This window comes from Anolis carolinensis, chromosome 5 (assembly GCF_035594765.1).
Source record: "Anolis carolinensis isolate JA03-04 chromosome 5, rAnoCar3.1.pri, whole genome shotgun sequence".
Classification (NCBI taxonomy): domain Eukaryota; kingdom Metazoa; phylum Chordata; class Lepidosauria; order Squamata; family Dactyloidae; genus Anolis; species Anolis carolinensis.
The window spans coordinates 81,115,130-81,131,626 of NC_085845.1; the positions used below are offsets into that span (position 1 = coordinate 81,115,130).

A 16,497-nucleotide genomic window follows, 5' to 3' on the forward strand; every position below is an offset into this window, starting at 1 on the left:
ATGCCACTTGCTGCTGCTGCTGTCGGTCGTTCAGTCATTTTCGAACCTGCGTGACCTCATGGACCAGTCCACGCCAGAGCTCCCTGTCGGCCGTTGCAGCCCCCAGTTCCTTCAAGGACGAGCCAGTCACTTCAAGGATCCTGTCCATCCATCTTGCCCTTGGTCGGCCTCTCTTCCTTTTTCCTTCCATTTTCCCCAGCATCATAATCTTCTCCAAGCTTTCCTGTCTTCTCATGATGTGGCCAAAATACTTCAGCGTTGCCTCTAATATCCTTCCCTCCAGTGAGCAGCCGGGCATTATTTCCTGGAGGATGGACTGGTTGGATCTTCTTGCGGTCCAAGGCACTCTCAGGATTTTCCTCCAGCACCAGAATTCAAAAGCGTCTATCTTCCTTCGCTCAGCCTTCCTTATGGTCCAGCTCTCGCATCCATAGGTTACTACGGGGAATACCATTGCTTTGACTGTGCGGACCTTCGTGGCCAGTGTGATGTCTCTGCTCTTCACTATTTTGTCAAGGTTGGCCATTGCTCTCCTCCCAAGAAGTAAACGTCTTCTGATTTCCTGGCTGCAGTCTACATCTGCAGTGATCTTCGCGCCTAGAAATATAAAGTCTGTCACTGCCTCCACGTTTTCTCTCTCTATTTGCCAGTTGTCAATTGGTCTGATGGCCGTGATCTTAGTTTTCTTGATGTTTAACTGCAGCCCGACTTTTGCACTTTCTTCTTTCACCTTGGTGATAAGGCTCCTCAGCTCCTCCTCACTTTCAGCCATCAGAGTGGTATCATCTGCATACCTAAGGTTGTTAATGTTTCTTCCAGAAATTTTAACTCCAGCCTTAGATTCGTCAAGCCCCGTACATCGCATGATGTGTTCTGCGTACAAGTTGAATAGGTAGGACGATAGTATACAGCCCTGCCGTACTCCTTTCCCAATCTTGAATCAGTCTATTGTTCCGTGGTCTGTTCTTACTGTGGCTACTTGGTCTTTATACAGATTTCTCAGGAGACAGACAAGGTGACTTGGTATCCCCATACCACCAAGCACATGCCATAGTTTATTATGATCCACACAGTCAAAGGCTTTAGAATAGTCAATAAAGCAGAAGTAGATGTTTTTCTGAAACTCCCTGGCTTCCTCCATTATCCGGCGGATATTGGCAATTTGGTCTCTCGTTCCTCTGCCTTTTCTGAACCCAGCTTGGACATCTGGCAACTCTCACTCCATGTATTGCTGAAGTCTGCTTTGCAGGATCTTGAGCATTACCTTACTGGCATGGGAAATAAGTGCCACTGTACGGAAGTTTGAACATTCTTTAGCATTTTTTGGTATGGGGATGTAAATTGATTTTTTCCAATCTGATGGCCATTCTTGTGTTTTCCATATTTGCTGGCATATGGCATGCATCACCTTGACAGCATCATCTTTCAAGATTTTAAACAGTTCAGCTGGGATCCCATCGTCTCCTGCTGCCTTGTTGTTAGCAATGCTTCTTAAGGCCCATTCAACCTCACTCCTCAGGATGTCTGGTTCTAATTCACTCACCACACCGTCAAAGCTATCTTCTCTTTTTTATCCCTCCTATACAGATCTTCTGTGTATTCCCGCCACCTTTTCTTGATTTCTTCAGCTTCTGTTAGGTCCTTGCCATCTTTGTTTTTGATCATGCCACTTAGGCAGAAAAAATGAAATGCAAAGATACAGAATGGGGGACGCCTGGCTCAACAGCAGTACATGTGAAAAGGATCTTGGAGTCCTTATGGACAACAAGCAAACATGAGCCAACAATGTGATGCGGCAGCTAAAAAAGCCAATGGGATTTTGGCCTGCATTAATAGAAGTATAGTGTCTGGATCCAGGGAAGCCATGCTACCCCTCTATCCTGCCTTGGTCAGACCACACCTGGAATACTGTGTCCAATTCTGGGCACCTCAATTTAAGGGAGATGTTGACAAGCTGGAATGTATCCAGAGGAGGGCAACTAAAATGATCAAAGGTCTGGAGAACAAGCCCTATGAGGACTGGCTTAAAAAACTGGGCAGGTTTAGCCTGCAGAAGAGAAGGCTGAGAGGAGACATGATAGTGATATGTGGGGGGAAATCATGGGGAGGAGGGAACAAGCTTGTTTTCTGCTGCCTTGGAGACTAGGACGTGGAACAACGGCTTCAAACTACAGGAAAAGAGATTCCACCTGAATATTAGGAAGAACTTCCTCACTGTGAGAGCTGTTCAGCAATGGAACTCTCTGTCCTGGAATGTGAGGGAGGCTCCTTCTTTGGAGGCTTTTAAACAGAATTTGGGGGGGGCTTTGAATGCTATTTTTCTGTTTCTTTGTAGGGGGTTGGACTGGATGACCTCTGGGGTCTCTTCCAACTCTATGAATCTATGATTTTATGAAATGAAAGTAAAATGAAAATATTCATGATGAAGGCTTGTTGTAATTGGATTAATTAGATAGCATACTAAAGACTAACATTATGCTCAAAATCTGAAATGGAAAAAAACCTCTACTTTTCCTGATGCTGCTTTACAAACCATGAATTCTTCTAAGCATTGTCTGGTATGATAACCTGAATTGAGGCCGCAGTGGCGCAATGGGTTAAACCGCTGAGCTGCTGAACTTGCTGACTGGAAGCTTGGCAGTTCGAATTTTCAGGATGGGATGAGTTCCTGCTGTTAGCCCCAGTTTCTGCCAACCTAGCAGTTTGAAAACTTGCAAATGTGAATAGATCAATAAGTACCGCCTTGGCGGGAAGGTAAACAACGCTCCACGCAGTCATGACAGCCACATGACCTAGGAGGTATCTATGGACAACGCAGGCTCTTTGACTTAGAAATGGAGATGAGCACCACCCTCAGAATCGGAGATGAAAGGGGAAGCTTTTACCTTTATCTGTGTATCTGTGTGTCATTGTTTATAGACATTGAATGTTTGCTTTTATATTTGTATATCCTATAATCCGCCCAGAGTCTCTTCGGGGAGATAGGGTGGAATACAAATAAAGTATATTATTATTATTATTATTATTATTATTATTATTATTATTATTATGCTGAAAATATTGCCACATTTCCATTTCTGTGGAGTAAACATGGAGCAAATGCTAAAAGATAAAATTATATAAGGACAGGTTGCTTACCTGTAAACGTGTTTCTTCGAGTGTACTCTGTGAATTCACACTAATGGAGAACGCTGCGCCTGCGCAGGCTCTAACGGATACTCTTCCAAGCTAAAGTTTGAAATTTGGTGGTAACCCCGCCCCTCCCCAGAGGGTATAAAGGGCGCCCTCTGCCCTCTCTCCAGTTCCTACGCCGCAAAGGCAGCGAGAAAGGGAGAGGTTTGCATGTGGGGAAGGAAGGGTGGGATTGTGTGAATTCACAGAGTACACTCGAAGAAACACGGTTACAGGTAAGCAACCTGTCCTTTTTCTTCGTGTACTCTGTGAATGCACACTAATGGAGACTAGCAAGCTGAGGTGTAGGTAGGTGGGATAGCAAACCCGATAACCAGTTTAGTGTCCAAACAACACATTTATTGAGCACAAGGTGCAAAAAAAGACACAAGTGCAACAGTCAAAGAAAACGATGCAACAGCATATAGTGCAAAAAAACCGATCCTTGTTATTAGGACCCAGAACACAATCACAACATTGTATGTGAGCGATAGTCTGTAAGAAAATACAGAGGTAAGTATAGACCCATTTCCTGAAAACAGAGGTAGAGGTATTCATGAAATACATTTCAGTGCAGTGGGTAAGTATAGTACACAAGCACTACGTTAATGAACCCATGAACATATCGTGTACATAAAGGCTGAATGACAGCGGTCAACTTGTAAGAAGGATAACCAAAAAAAACTGGTTTTGAGTAAGGCAAATAACGTTAGGCAAGGCAGGAGGAAAGGATAGACCTGGCAAAGGCCAAGTCCTTGAGGTTCTTTGAGTCCATCCTGTAGTGTGAAACAAAGGTGGATGGAGTGGACCAGATAGCCGCTCGACAGATGGAGTCGAGAGCGACGCCCCTCAGGAAGGCAGTAGAGGTGGAAAGGCCCCTCGTTGATCTAGGGCGGATCAAAGAGGGGGGTTGGCATTTAGCCAGTTGGTAAGCGAGTTCGATAGTCTGAGCAATCCAGTGTGAGAGTCTTTGAGAAGAAAGTGGTTCGCCCAGCTTATGGGTAGCATAAGCCACAAATAGTCTAGGTGACTTACGTATGTCCTTAGTCCTGTCCTTAGAGAAAAGGAGGGCTCTCCTGACATCTAGGAGATGAAGTCTCCGCTCCAAAGAAGAAGAAGGATTAGGAAAAAAAGCAGGGAGTATTATGTCCTGGTTAAGGTGAAAAGCAGAGACCACCTTAGGTAGGAAGGTGATGTCCGGGCGAAGAACAGCCCTGTCGTGGTGGAAACGGAGGTAGGGTTCGTCCACCCGAAGAGCAGCCAGTTCCGAAGGCCTGCGCGCGGAGGTGATAGCGATTAGGAAGGCAGTCTTCCAAGAGAGAAGGTGAAGGTCTGCGGAGGCCATAGGTTCAAAGGGAGCTGAAGCTAGTTGAGAAAGGACGAGTTCGAGGCTCCATCCGGGAGTCGGAGGTTGAACTGGAGGGTGCAGGTTGTTGTAACCTCGAAGAAAGGTCTTAATGAGGTTGTTAGAAAAGAGAGAGGGTTGTCCCTGACGTTGGAAATGCCAGGAGAGAGCAGCGAGATAGGATTTTATCGAGGCCAGAGAGAGTTGACGATCCGCAAGAGAAAGTAGGAAGTCCAGGACCAGCGGGATCGAAGTAGAGGCGGGATCGAAGTGTCGGTCCCGGAGGAAAGTTTGGAATTTTGTAAGCTTGTAAGCATAGGCCTTTGACGTGGCCGGCTTATGGGCAGCACGAAGGATTGCCTGCAGGTCTGGGTGGAGAGAATTTAAGGAAGTATCCTCCAGGCAGACAGGTGTAGGGACGGGACGTCGGGGTGGAGGACTCGTCCCCTCTGTGAAGATAGTAGATGAGGGAGAGTTGGGAGAGTGCGGGGAGGATCCGCACACATCCTGAGTAGAGTTGGGTACCACGGTTGGCGTGGCCATGCAGGGGCGATCAGGATGGCCGATTTTGGCGTTAGATAGAGTCTCTCTATTACCCTCGAGATGAGAGGGAAGGGAGGAAAAAGATAGACGGGCTCGAGAGTCCAGTCGAGGAGAAACGCGTCTCCGAAACAGCCCGGAGTCGAGTTTGGAGGTAGTCTCGCTCCAAAGCGAGGAAGTTGAGCGTTCGAGGGGGAGGCAAAAAGGTCCAGAGCTGGCCAGCCCCAATCGTTGAAGACGGATTTCAGGATTTCGGGATCGAGACGCCACTCGTGGTGGGAGGTTGTTATTCTGCTTAGAGAGTCTGCTAGCGTGTTTTGAGCCCCCGGAAGGTGAACCGCCGACAGGGTTATGTGTCTCGCTATGCACCATAGCCAAATGTCCATCGAGAGAGCCATCAGTTTTCTTGAGCCCGTACCCCCTTGTTTGTTGATGTAGTACATAGCTACTACGTTGTCCGTTTGGATCAGAACAGTCTTGTGGGGAAGAAAGTGAGCAAACGCCCGGAGAGCTTTGAAGATTGATAACAGTTCTAGAAAGTTTATGTGGTGAGACTTCTCTTGGATGGACCAAAGGTCCCTGACGGTGAGGTTTGACATGTGGGCTCCCCACGCAAAATTGGAGGCGTCGGTCGTGATGGTGACTGACGGGAGGGAGGGATGGAAGGGAAGTCCCACACAAACGTTCGCTGGGTCCTGCCACCAGCGAAGGGAGAGGCGAACCTGGTTCGGTACCGTGAGAAACATTGAGCTCGGATGCCGATGGGGTTTGAAAGAGTCTATAAACCATCTTTGGAGAGGTCTGAGACGTAGTCTGGCAAAAGGAGTAACCATGACCGTGGAGGCCATGTGACCCAGAAGAACCTGGACAGAGTGGGCTCGGATCCTGCGGTTGCGGAGGAGGAGAGAAAGGTGTTGTTGAAGGGCTAGGAACCTGTCCTTCGGTAGGGAGGCGGTTTCCGCGATGGAGTTGAAGAGAGCTCCGATGAAGCGGATCTCTGTGGCCGGGAGGAGTTGGGACTTTGAGACATTCAACTGAAGGCCCAGCCGTTGTAGAAGAGAAAGAGTTTGAGAGACGTGGTTTTGAAGGGATGAGGGGTCGGACGCGACAATCATCCAATCGTCCAGATAAGGAAAGACCATTATGCCCTGTTTTCTTAGGTGCGCTGCCACCACGGCGACCACCTTCATAAAGACCCTTGGGGCCGTGACGAGGCCGAAAGGGAGAACTGTGAACTGGTAAGACTGTCCCAGGAGTTTGAAGGAAAGGAAGCGTCTGTGAGATCGACGTACCGAGACGTGGAAATACGCATCGCGTAAGTCTATAGAGGCAAAGTAGTCTCCGTGTCGGAGCATCGGGAGAATGGAGGCCACCGAGATCATTCGAAATTTTGAAGGCAGAATGAAGAGGTTTAGGGCTCGCAGGTCGAGGATAGGCCGAAGACCTCCGCCCCGTTTGGGAACCGTAAAGTATCTCGAGAAGAAACCTCGAGTGTCCTGCTCGGAAGGAGAAGGCTGGATTGCACCCTTCGCCAGAAGGGAGTCGACCTCAGAGCATATTTCCGGTGAAGGGTCGGTGTGGAGGATGTGACCCGTGGGGGGCAACGTTTCGAATTCCAAGGCATAGCTGTCTCTGACAATGCGAAGAACCCAGGCATCTGAGGTTATAGACTCCCATTCGCGGTAGAAAGGAGCTAGGCGATCGAGGAAAGAGCAGAGAGGAAGGATCTGGTCGGGGCCTAGGAACGGCATGGCAGTGGCAGTAGTAGTGAAGGTAGAAAAGTCCCCGAGAGAGTGGGCATCAGGCCCGTCGTTGGGGTTGTGGCATAGCTGCAGCACCCTTGCCCCGACCTTTCGGGACCTGGTGCTGGCGGCGAGGTTGTTGCTGATGACTGTGGTGACTCGAGCTCGACGAGCGTCGAAACGGCTGGTGACGAAAAGGCTGAGGGTAGCGACGGTACCGTTGCGGGAACCATCGGGTCCGCTGAGCCTGAGGTCGATCGGTCCCGCACTTTGTTGCGAGAATCTTGAAGTCGTGATTGGACTTCAGTTTGTCATCAGTACCAGAGTTGAAAAGGCCCTGGGTGTCGAAAGGAAGGTCTTCGATCACTTGTCGAGAGGAAGAAGAGAGTCCTGAGGACCGAAGCCATGCATGCCGTCTGATCAAAACTGCGTGGGCAATCATTTTTCCGGCGGTATCACCGGTATGTTTAGCCATTTGAATTTGGTGGTGTGCGAGGGAGTCCGCCTCCTGTTGGAGGGTCGAAAGGACTGACCGGTCTTCGTCAGAAAGTTTGGCGAAGAAAGGTTGGGCTTTTTCCCAGAGGATCTGTTGATAAGCGCCCATGCAGGCCCCGTAGTTCGCCATGCGGCAAAGGAGGAGAGCGCCGGAGTACAGCTTGCGGCCTACCGCATCGAATCGTTTACCTTCCCTGTCGGCAGGGGAGTTGGACTGTCGACCCGACGATTGGGAGGCCTTTACCACCATGGAGTTTGGGTCAGGGTGATGCTTGAGCCATTCCAAGGCTTCGTCATCGGTTCGGTACCAGGCCTCTATTTTGTTAGAGGTTGGAGGTATTGAAGATGGAGTCTTCCAAGATGCCTGGATTACGTCCAGGAGGTATGGAAGAAAAGGCAGCAAGGTGGCTGGCGGGGCTTGGGCTTGGACCCTCTTGAAAACGGGGTCGGTAACAGCCTTTGAGGTTTGCTTAATTTCCATCCCCTGGCTGGCTGGGGAGCCTTAATAACTGTCCTGACCGACCGGTCGGGGGAGGCTTGAGCGTCCGCATCCGAGGACTGACCATGAGGAGAGGAAGAGGAGTGGAGGCGTTGTGCTGGTTGGATAGGAGAGGATCTACTAGAGGAGGCCACAGAGGAGGGGACGTCCTTCTTCGAAGACGCTGAGGAGGACGACCTCTGGATCATTCGTTTCTTTGCTGGAGGTTGCTTCGACGCGACCCTCAGCGATTTTCCCGGCGTCGGAGGGATCGGGCACACAGCTGCCGAGTCAGATTGGGCCCGTCTGGATTCCTCCTGAGCCCTCTTGAAGGCAATCTTCATGGCGGAAGAAGATGGCGGCGAAGCTAGGCAGGATCGAGTGGAAATGGCCGAAGCCACCGAACTCGAAGTCGATGAAGGGCCCATTTTGCCCGACCGAGTGGAAACCGTGGCGGTGGTCACCGTGCAGGGCGGTTTGGCCGGTTTTGGTCTCGAAGTTTTCGAGGTTTTGGATGATACCGACGGAGCAGGCCTGGACGCCATCGAGGCCGAGGTGGAAGTAGAAGCCTCAGGAGCGAGAGTTTTTTCGTAGAGAGCTGCTCTATTTCTTCGGGCCTGAGCTGTAAAGGCCAGGCAAAAGCGGCAGGTACCGACGACGTAGCTTTCGCCGAGACAGAAAAGGCACTTAGCGTGACCGTCGGAATCTGGAATCTTAGCGGCGCACTGAGTGCACCGCTTAAAACACGTGGTCGACATAAGAACGAAGAGTCCGAAGTGAGCTTTGCGGCGGAAAAAAAGGAACTGGAGAGCGGGCGCGGAGGGCGCCCTTTATACCCTCTGGGGAGAGGGGCGGGGTTACCGCCAAATTTCAAACTTTAGCTTGGAAGAGTATCCGTTGGAGCCTGCGCAGGCGCAGCGTTCTCCATTAGTGTGCATTCACAGAGTACACGAAGAAAAAGCAATATAGAAGTATGCTTTGCTAGATTACATGTGAATGCTTGAATTGTGGCCTGCTTTTTCTCTCTTAAAGAGACTCCAAGCAGTGACTTATGTTAGCCGCTTTGAGTCCCCACAGGGTGAAAGGAAAGGTATAAATAAAGTTGTTGTTGATGATGATGATGATTAATAATACTCCAAGGGAGTTGTTAAATTCTCCTTGGGAATTTTCTAGGCTTTACTAAATATCCAACTTTTTGAAAGCTATACTGAACTTAGTTCTACTTACTTCTTGCACTAGAAGGTGTTTTAGGCTCTCATTTCATCATCACGCATGCCAAGGTAAAATCTTAGTGTGATTTTCAAACTCAATCCAAGCTTTCAGAAAAATGCAAATCAGGTTGAATGAATGGATTTTATTACGACGGTCACAGACCAGGAGTGTAAAACTTTAAAACATTAAATACAGAGTTTATTTTTTAAAGTGTTAACATTAAGACCAGAAATTCACAACATTAAAAGCAGAATGTCCATAATATGATGTCGATCTATTCGATTAAACAAGCATATTATGATTTGCTGCAAAGAATATTTAGAAAGTTTAAGAGGATATCAGAGAGGGACAAAGCAGGCAGTGAGGTTGTGTTTTGATGTTATATCTCAATCCCTCCCTATTCATTTTACTTAAGGAGTAATAAGGTGAATGTGCAAGTAAAATTGCTCCCAGCAACTCTTACTCTGGTTAGCGAATGCAGAGTTAATAAAGAACCTGAGAAAAGACTGGTTCTTTAAAAAACATAAACAGTAGCATTAATTAATATTACTTATCTGTTTACACATTGATGAATACATATTTTTGTGTTTTGTGTTTTGCGTTCATATCTGGCCATACATACCATGCCATATGCTTTTACCACCATCACAGCACTCTTGATTTCATGAGTAGATTTTGTAATTTTTGTTTTCAAAATACGATTTCATTCTTAACATTTCATTTTGCTGACAAGTATAGGACCCAGGAAGAGAAAAAGAAGTAGAAGAGAAAGTTGAGAGCATTGGTCTGATGGAGTATTGTCTGATGGAGACACCATAGCCTGCGGTCTAGACTTTTAGGGAGGAGCAGAGATGAAATAACCAACACCAGTCAGCTTAAAGCAATTAAAAAGGAAGCAGGAATGAAATAGACAACATCTAACAAATAGTCATCTTTCTTAAGGTTATGAATTGGTTCAGTGATTCATGTGTTTGTGAGGTGACTCACAGTCCCAGCAGTAGAACGGCTGCTGTTCTCTTGCCAGACTCCCTTCATTGTGAATTTACTTTGACCACCACACCAAAGCCACAAGAGTAAAGTCTAAATCTTGATCGGTGAAACCTCATGGGCCATGTCTACACAAAGGGTCCATCAGGAATGAAAGACACACAAGCAGTATCTTATCTGTGCCATACATTTGGCTTACAAGATTAGGAGTAACCACTGTGGTGAATTAGAAAATAACTGTGGCAAGGATTTCTTAAAGAGAGTAAATTCCTCACTGTGCTTGAGGAGCTCCTTGCAGAGATTTTTAAGATTCAATACTTCCTCTGTGATTTTGTCAGTGCTGATTTATTTATTGAATTGAATTGAGAATACAGTTATAATGTATAGAAAAACCACAAACGAAGTTAAGGCTTTCATTATTTGTGTTCATAGTACCCATGACTAAACATCTCCTGATAAGCTAGGTTCCAGGTAGACTGTTGGGGCTTGTGGGATTGAAGTCCAGAACACCTGGAGGGTCGAAGTTAGCCCATGCCTGAGCTAGACTGATCCTTGGCTATAGCTTTAATAGCTGGTAGAACCTGCAATAATAATGCTACAAAGAAATATTGTTTCCTTTTAAAATGGAATTTTGTATGTAGTTAGAATAGGGTGGGATTTTTGGGAGCTACATATGAAATTCGTATGTAGGTTGCCATTTAAAAAAAAAACTGGAACTGGGTGAGTGGAGGGAAAGGGATAGAGGGAGATATGTAAAACAGTGCAAAAAAGATGAGTTACTGCTCTTGAATGCTTCCAGGAAGGAAATTTATCCTGTGATAGTACCAAAAAAACGTACAAGGAGCACTCCTGAATGAGGAAGAATGTCAAAAAGCAGCTTCTCCTGCAGAACAATAGTGAAAGAACAGCTAACATGCTCCCAGTCATACCTGTTGTGTTCATAATACTGTATTTACAAAATCGCAGGTATTGTCCTCTTATTTTGCTCCAAAAGGTTTCTTAGTAATTTGTGTAGTTTTAGATTCAAAATGAATGTATCTCGCCAAACATGGTTCTCTTTCATAAGCCATATAATGACCTTAAGTACTATCAGACTGAAGTTGTCATGGGTCTAGGAGCCATGTGCAAGTTGTTCCTTGAAAGGAAGAGTTTGAATATAATATTTAGCAACCTTAGGGCCGTCATCTGTTGGGCATGACTTGAAGCACACAACAAAAAGTTTAAATAAACTAATACAGAAGCAAACTGGTTTCTATTTTAAGCTAGCATTCTCAGTTCTCATATCTGGGATATTTTTGTCTCACACAAGAAAGCTGGTAGAACCCCATACTATTATATTTTACAACTCAAGCCTTTCCCCCCTTTCAGCTGTATCACTGCATAATTAAGCTGAAGGCAAGATCGCATGTTTTTACAGCGGATTAGAGTGGGAGGCATCTGTTGATGTGTTGCTAAACATGGATTTATTTTGTTCCTTGTCATTTCTGTTGAAAGGAATTTTGCAGTTTTTTAAGAGAATGCAAAACCTGTTTACCCAGTGTAAATAGTCGGATTAACATCATGGACACCAATGCTTATTTCAAAACATCTTTAACTCTAAATAAAATTGTCTTTCTTCAGCTTGAGTAATTTCAGTACTACTTTTAAACCATGCGATTTTTGCCTGTCCTGGTTGGCAATTGGGTATAAGGAAAGTTCTTTCCTGTCGTCTGAGAAAATAACTTGTGCAAACTAAATTAGATACTTCTGTCAGCATTTATTTGTCCCAGCTTACATTGTACATACATGTTTCTCTGGCTAATCCAATAGACCTGTAAATACAGGGAAACATCTGCATATTTTGTCAGTGCATTTTGTGTACCAAGGTGAATATCTTGAATATCTATAGGAAAATGGGGTTGACTGCTCTTAGGGTTTGATGAGCTAAATCATAAGAAAGTAGGTACACACTCAACAAAGATATCTTAAGATCTGGCTTTTGGACACACCTAGATCCAAATGTTTCATTTCAAAGAACAAATGCCAATACTCTACCCTTATCCAGTTCTAAAGCTGGAAGACCGCCGGGTTTTACTTTCTAGAGTGAAACTAAGTTCAAGTAGAATCAGGTTGTATAACTTCCCCCTATGGAAGACTGGACAATGGAGTACTAGCCAACATTTAAAAAAAGGAATGTTTGCATGTTGAAAGCTAACATATCAAAAAAGTGTTGATGTGCCATTTGTGTGTGTGTAACTTTATTTTTATGTCTTAGAAAGCAGTTAAACATTAAATCTTTCCCCAGCTATCTGAAGCAAAACAGTTGAACAGCATGTGAATCTGTTAACTGAAGTCTCCAGCTAGGATCTTAATTGTTCTCGCTGTGCATAACATGACATTATAAGGACATGGAGGAAGCATTCTCAGTGGGAACTATACAATACCCCACCTTTTGTAATTTATCAAAGTGAGACTGAGCATTTTCATTTGGGCACTTAAAAAAAGGTCTGTTAAACAGATTTAAGTTCTTTTACTTCACTGTCATATAAGCATTTTATCTTTCAGGTGTTTTAGTCTTACCTTCTTCATTCTGCTGTGTATTTCAATGTCTTTGTTTGCAAGATAGTTCCTCCATTTCCAGAGAGAGAAGAAGCCATACACCATTACTTCTACCTCCCAACAGATCTAATTTTTATATGACCATTTAGGAGTTCCTCCTTAGCCTTTAAGCGTAGTTTGCAGTTGCAATCCACTTCTTGTTATTTGTTCACATATGCCATTTGACAGACGTGAGCTAGATTCTGCATCGCCTTTAATTCAATTTCTCTTTTCTTTCTAGTGCCAGGACCAAATCCATCAGCTGATAATGACATCAGTGTGACAATGATAATGATGGGTTGGCTGGTTCTGGCATTTGTCTTGTTCTTGATGAGACCTGCGAACCTAAGAAGATCTTTGACAGCTGAAAAGCCATCCAGCCCACATAATGTGAGTGGTGTTTTTTACTGCTTTATCTGAACTCTGTGTCAAAAAGCTAAAGCTTTTTATAGACTGCAGTGTGTGGGTCTATCATTATCATGCTTTCTTATGTTTGTGTCCATTGTAATATTGCATATAAAATAACTCATGTTGGAATTGGCATGATCATATTTGAAATATTTTGAAGCAAGTTGCAGAAGTTTCAACATGTCAATATAGCAGTCCATGGATCCATAATGCAGTTAGACAAAGTAGCCCCCCCCCTTCCATTGTACAGCAGCACTTGAATGTTCATTAAAATGTTTGAGGCAATTTTTTCAAAATATACCTCTAGTGCTATGGGGAAAACCGCTCCACACTTTATTGCTGACAATTAGCTTATTCTCAGGATTTACTGCATTTTAGGAAATGTTTATAACTTTTTTAAAACTGGGATTTTACATACAATGTTGCTTTTATACTTACGCTATATATTTTATATTTGTGTACTTGTATACTGTGTATTGTGGTTCAGATGCGGCACTATAGTGCTTTTGTGAGCCGCCCCAAGACCCCCTGGGAAGATGATGGCAGGGCACAAATAAAGATTATTATTAAATTAGGATTTTAAGAGAAATAAAGGGAATACAAAAAGCCCTACAGGAATGCGGACAATAGTTCATTAAAGCTAATGTCTTTGATACTGGGAAAGTGGATAGCTGCAGATTTGACCCAATTTGATGACTGAAACCCTAGCCAATAGCGGTCAGGAAGATCTACCTTATTAACTAAGCAGTAACAGAAATCTTGATATTAATGATGTTGTTTAGAATAATGGGCTCTGCTAATCTAGAAGTCCCATTGTTTTCTACCAGAGAGATTGCTAGGGGTCATCTCTTTGCTCTTCCAGGCATGAATGCCGCTTTCTGCATTCTCATCCACATTGGCTAGAGTACAAACAGTTGTTTCACAGTTCTAGCTGTTTTCATTCACAGAAACAAACTGGAAAAAGTGCAGAAGAATTTTTACTGTGAAAACCGCTTTTCCTCTGCACATATCTCTACCCTCTGTTCTATTTCTTTTTTTCTTTCCACAGGGACGAGAACCACCAGCTCCACCTGTGGACTAGAGCATACAGGCAAAGCACAACAACAATAACTTTGCACGACCAAAAGAACGAAAGTGACCGGACTACTCCTGAACTCAATAACAATACTGTTCTGTTCCATACATTTAAATCCTTTTCCTTTTTCTCCTTTCATTCTTAGACGCCTGTGTTTGAACAAATTAACACATATAGGAGGTGACATACAATTGCAGTAACACTTGAGAGAATAATTTAAAAAAAAAACAGTTCTTTCCCCCAATTTTTTTCAAATTACAACAATGTGCACAACCTACAAGCAGTTTAATCTTTAATTTTTGTACACTCTGTTCAATGAGGTTGTTCACAACAATTTCCAGTAGATTACTGTCACCTGTATTTCCATGAAGCACAATCCATGTTGCTTTCAATTTATTCTGTTTCTACTACCAGAATTGTTTCTGGCACATAGAAATTAATCTATTTGTGTTATTCAGTGTAAATAATTCTCTAACACAAGGCCAAATTCAATTTCTTATAAGGAAGCAGAATGATTTACCTATCACCTGACAACCAAAGTCTGAATAACTAATTTCTAAATTAGTAATGTTGATGTTGTCTTGCGTATCTCTCAGTAATGTATATAGCAAACTAAATCCACCTTTAAACAGATATTTTCTGTGTATGTAGAGGAATGGTGTTCATGAGGAATTGTCCTTCTTATATGGACTTCCCTGTTCACTTTAGTGGAGTATGCTATGTCTAAAAGCATACACTTGAGCATTCTTCTTTCACAGTAGTTTAGAATACACTGTAAACGGGAAGCAATCTATGCACTTTAGAATGTGCATAGAAATTTGGCTGAGGATATGTCAATATTATTTATTCAAAAATAGTGGAAGAAAATCAATGACCAGACACAGCAATCTCCTTACATTTTGAAATCAGTGCACATTTGCTGTACCTTTAAGGATAGTGCCGCCTTTTTCACACAAGTAAATGAATTATTTGTAGCCCAGTCTTGCTTTGCCAACAAATACGTGCTTTGAATAGCATTTATCAGTCAGTGGTTTCACACAATGTTGTAAGCTATTACATTATGTGACCACTGCTAAATACTAATGGCCAGTATCTCTTTTTAAAATTAATGCAGTCCTAAAGATAATGTTTACCTAAAGATAATTTTTATTCAAGAGGCATTTGCATATTTTTCTAGAATGTTCTGTTTCTTTTTGATAACATGACTCCACTGTGTATTATTTATTCAATTGCTAACATTTTCATACTCTTAGGAATAGCTAAGCCTCTAGGGCAAAAAGTCCAGCTGTCATTTCTTTTATGGATAACAATAATCAACTAATGCTGTGCATTTATAAAAACTCCCATCTGTTCACAAAACAAAACAGAATGGCATATTTAGTAGCTGTTTGAATAGAAAATTCTAATCTATGCATTGTACATCACATTAATTATATTCCAGTGTTCACCACCACCAAAACAACGTAAGATTGAAAGGTTCTGGGTTGCTACGAGTCTTCTGGGCTGTATGGCCATGTTCCAGAAGCATTCTCTCCTGACATTTCACCCACATCTGGAACATGGCCATACAGCCCAGAAGACTCACAGCAACCTAGTGATTCCGGCTATGAAAGCCTTCAACAATACAGTGAAACGTTTGTTTGTGAGAGCACCCTGAGATTTTTGTAAAGGGAATAAAGAGGCAGTTACAAAGCAAGTGTTGTTTCAGTTTATAAAGCTTATAATGAAAATGCAGGAATAGAATGCTAAGAAATCAGAATTGTAAAAGGCACTCTGCATATTTTTTAAAAATGATGTCATAGACTGAGTTGATAAAGACTATTTGGATTACAAATGTGTTTAAACTGTGTTTTGAGTGCTCTTCTATGTAAAATGTCTCTTGTTTCAAACAAATGTAGCATTATTATAGATGTCTTCATTGAACTTTAGTGCCTGCTTTGGTAGTTGACATTTAAAGAGTGTCCCCTGCCCACACATGCTGAATTAAAAATGATACCTCATTGCAAGCTGAAGTGGCACAATCCATATTTCTGCTATCTCAGTGTAAAACAGATATAAGTCTGACAGGATTCTTAAGTTGGTTGCAAACTGGAATGTAGGATTTGCCGTTTCCATTCTTGTACATTGTTCCTTTCCCCTCTACTTTGAAATGACCTCCAGCAGCACATAGAATAGCTTTAATAATACGCTTTCTATCAATGTTTGACTTTGTGTACTGTTGGTTTAATTTCTAGAAAGAAAAGTTTTGTTACGTACTGATTAATTTAAGAACATCATGCAAGCTAATGAACCTGTAGCTCCTTATTGGGAAATAATTACGCTTATTGCTGAACAAGTGTATATATAAGGCCTCTCTCTTAGTGAAGTAACTTTTGATCGCTTTGAAAAACTGAATGAACCTTTTTATTTTATCCTGAAATATTTAAAGCTTCTTCCTGACATTATATCAGAATAGCAAGACTACAAT

General features: G+C 43.5%; 1 protein-coding gene across 5 annotated transcripts in view; it reads left to right on the forward strand.

The window, feature by feature from the left end:
- Positions 1–16,233, forward strand: part of smim14 (small integral membrane protein 14) — a 39,755-nt gene extending 23,522 nt beyond the window's left edge. For all 5 annotated transcript variants that reach the window (XM_062981682.1, XM_062981684.1, XM_062981683.1 and 2 more), the window contains exons 4-5: positions 12,789–12,937; positions 14,004–16,233. In XM_062981682.1, coding sequence (XP_062837752.1) covers positions 12,789–12,937; positions 14,004–14,036 — 182 coding nt within the window. In that variant the 3' untranslated portion in view covers positions 14,037–16,233. The remainder of the gene's footprint in view (positions 1–12,788; positions 12,938–14,003) is intronic.
- Positions 16,234–16,497: the final 264 nt, after the last annotated feature.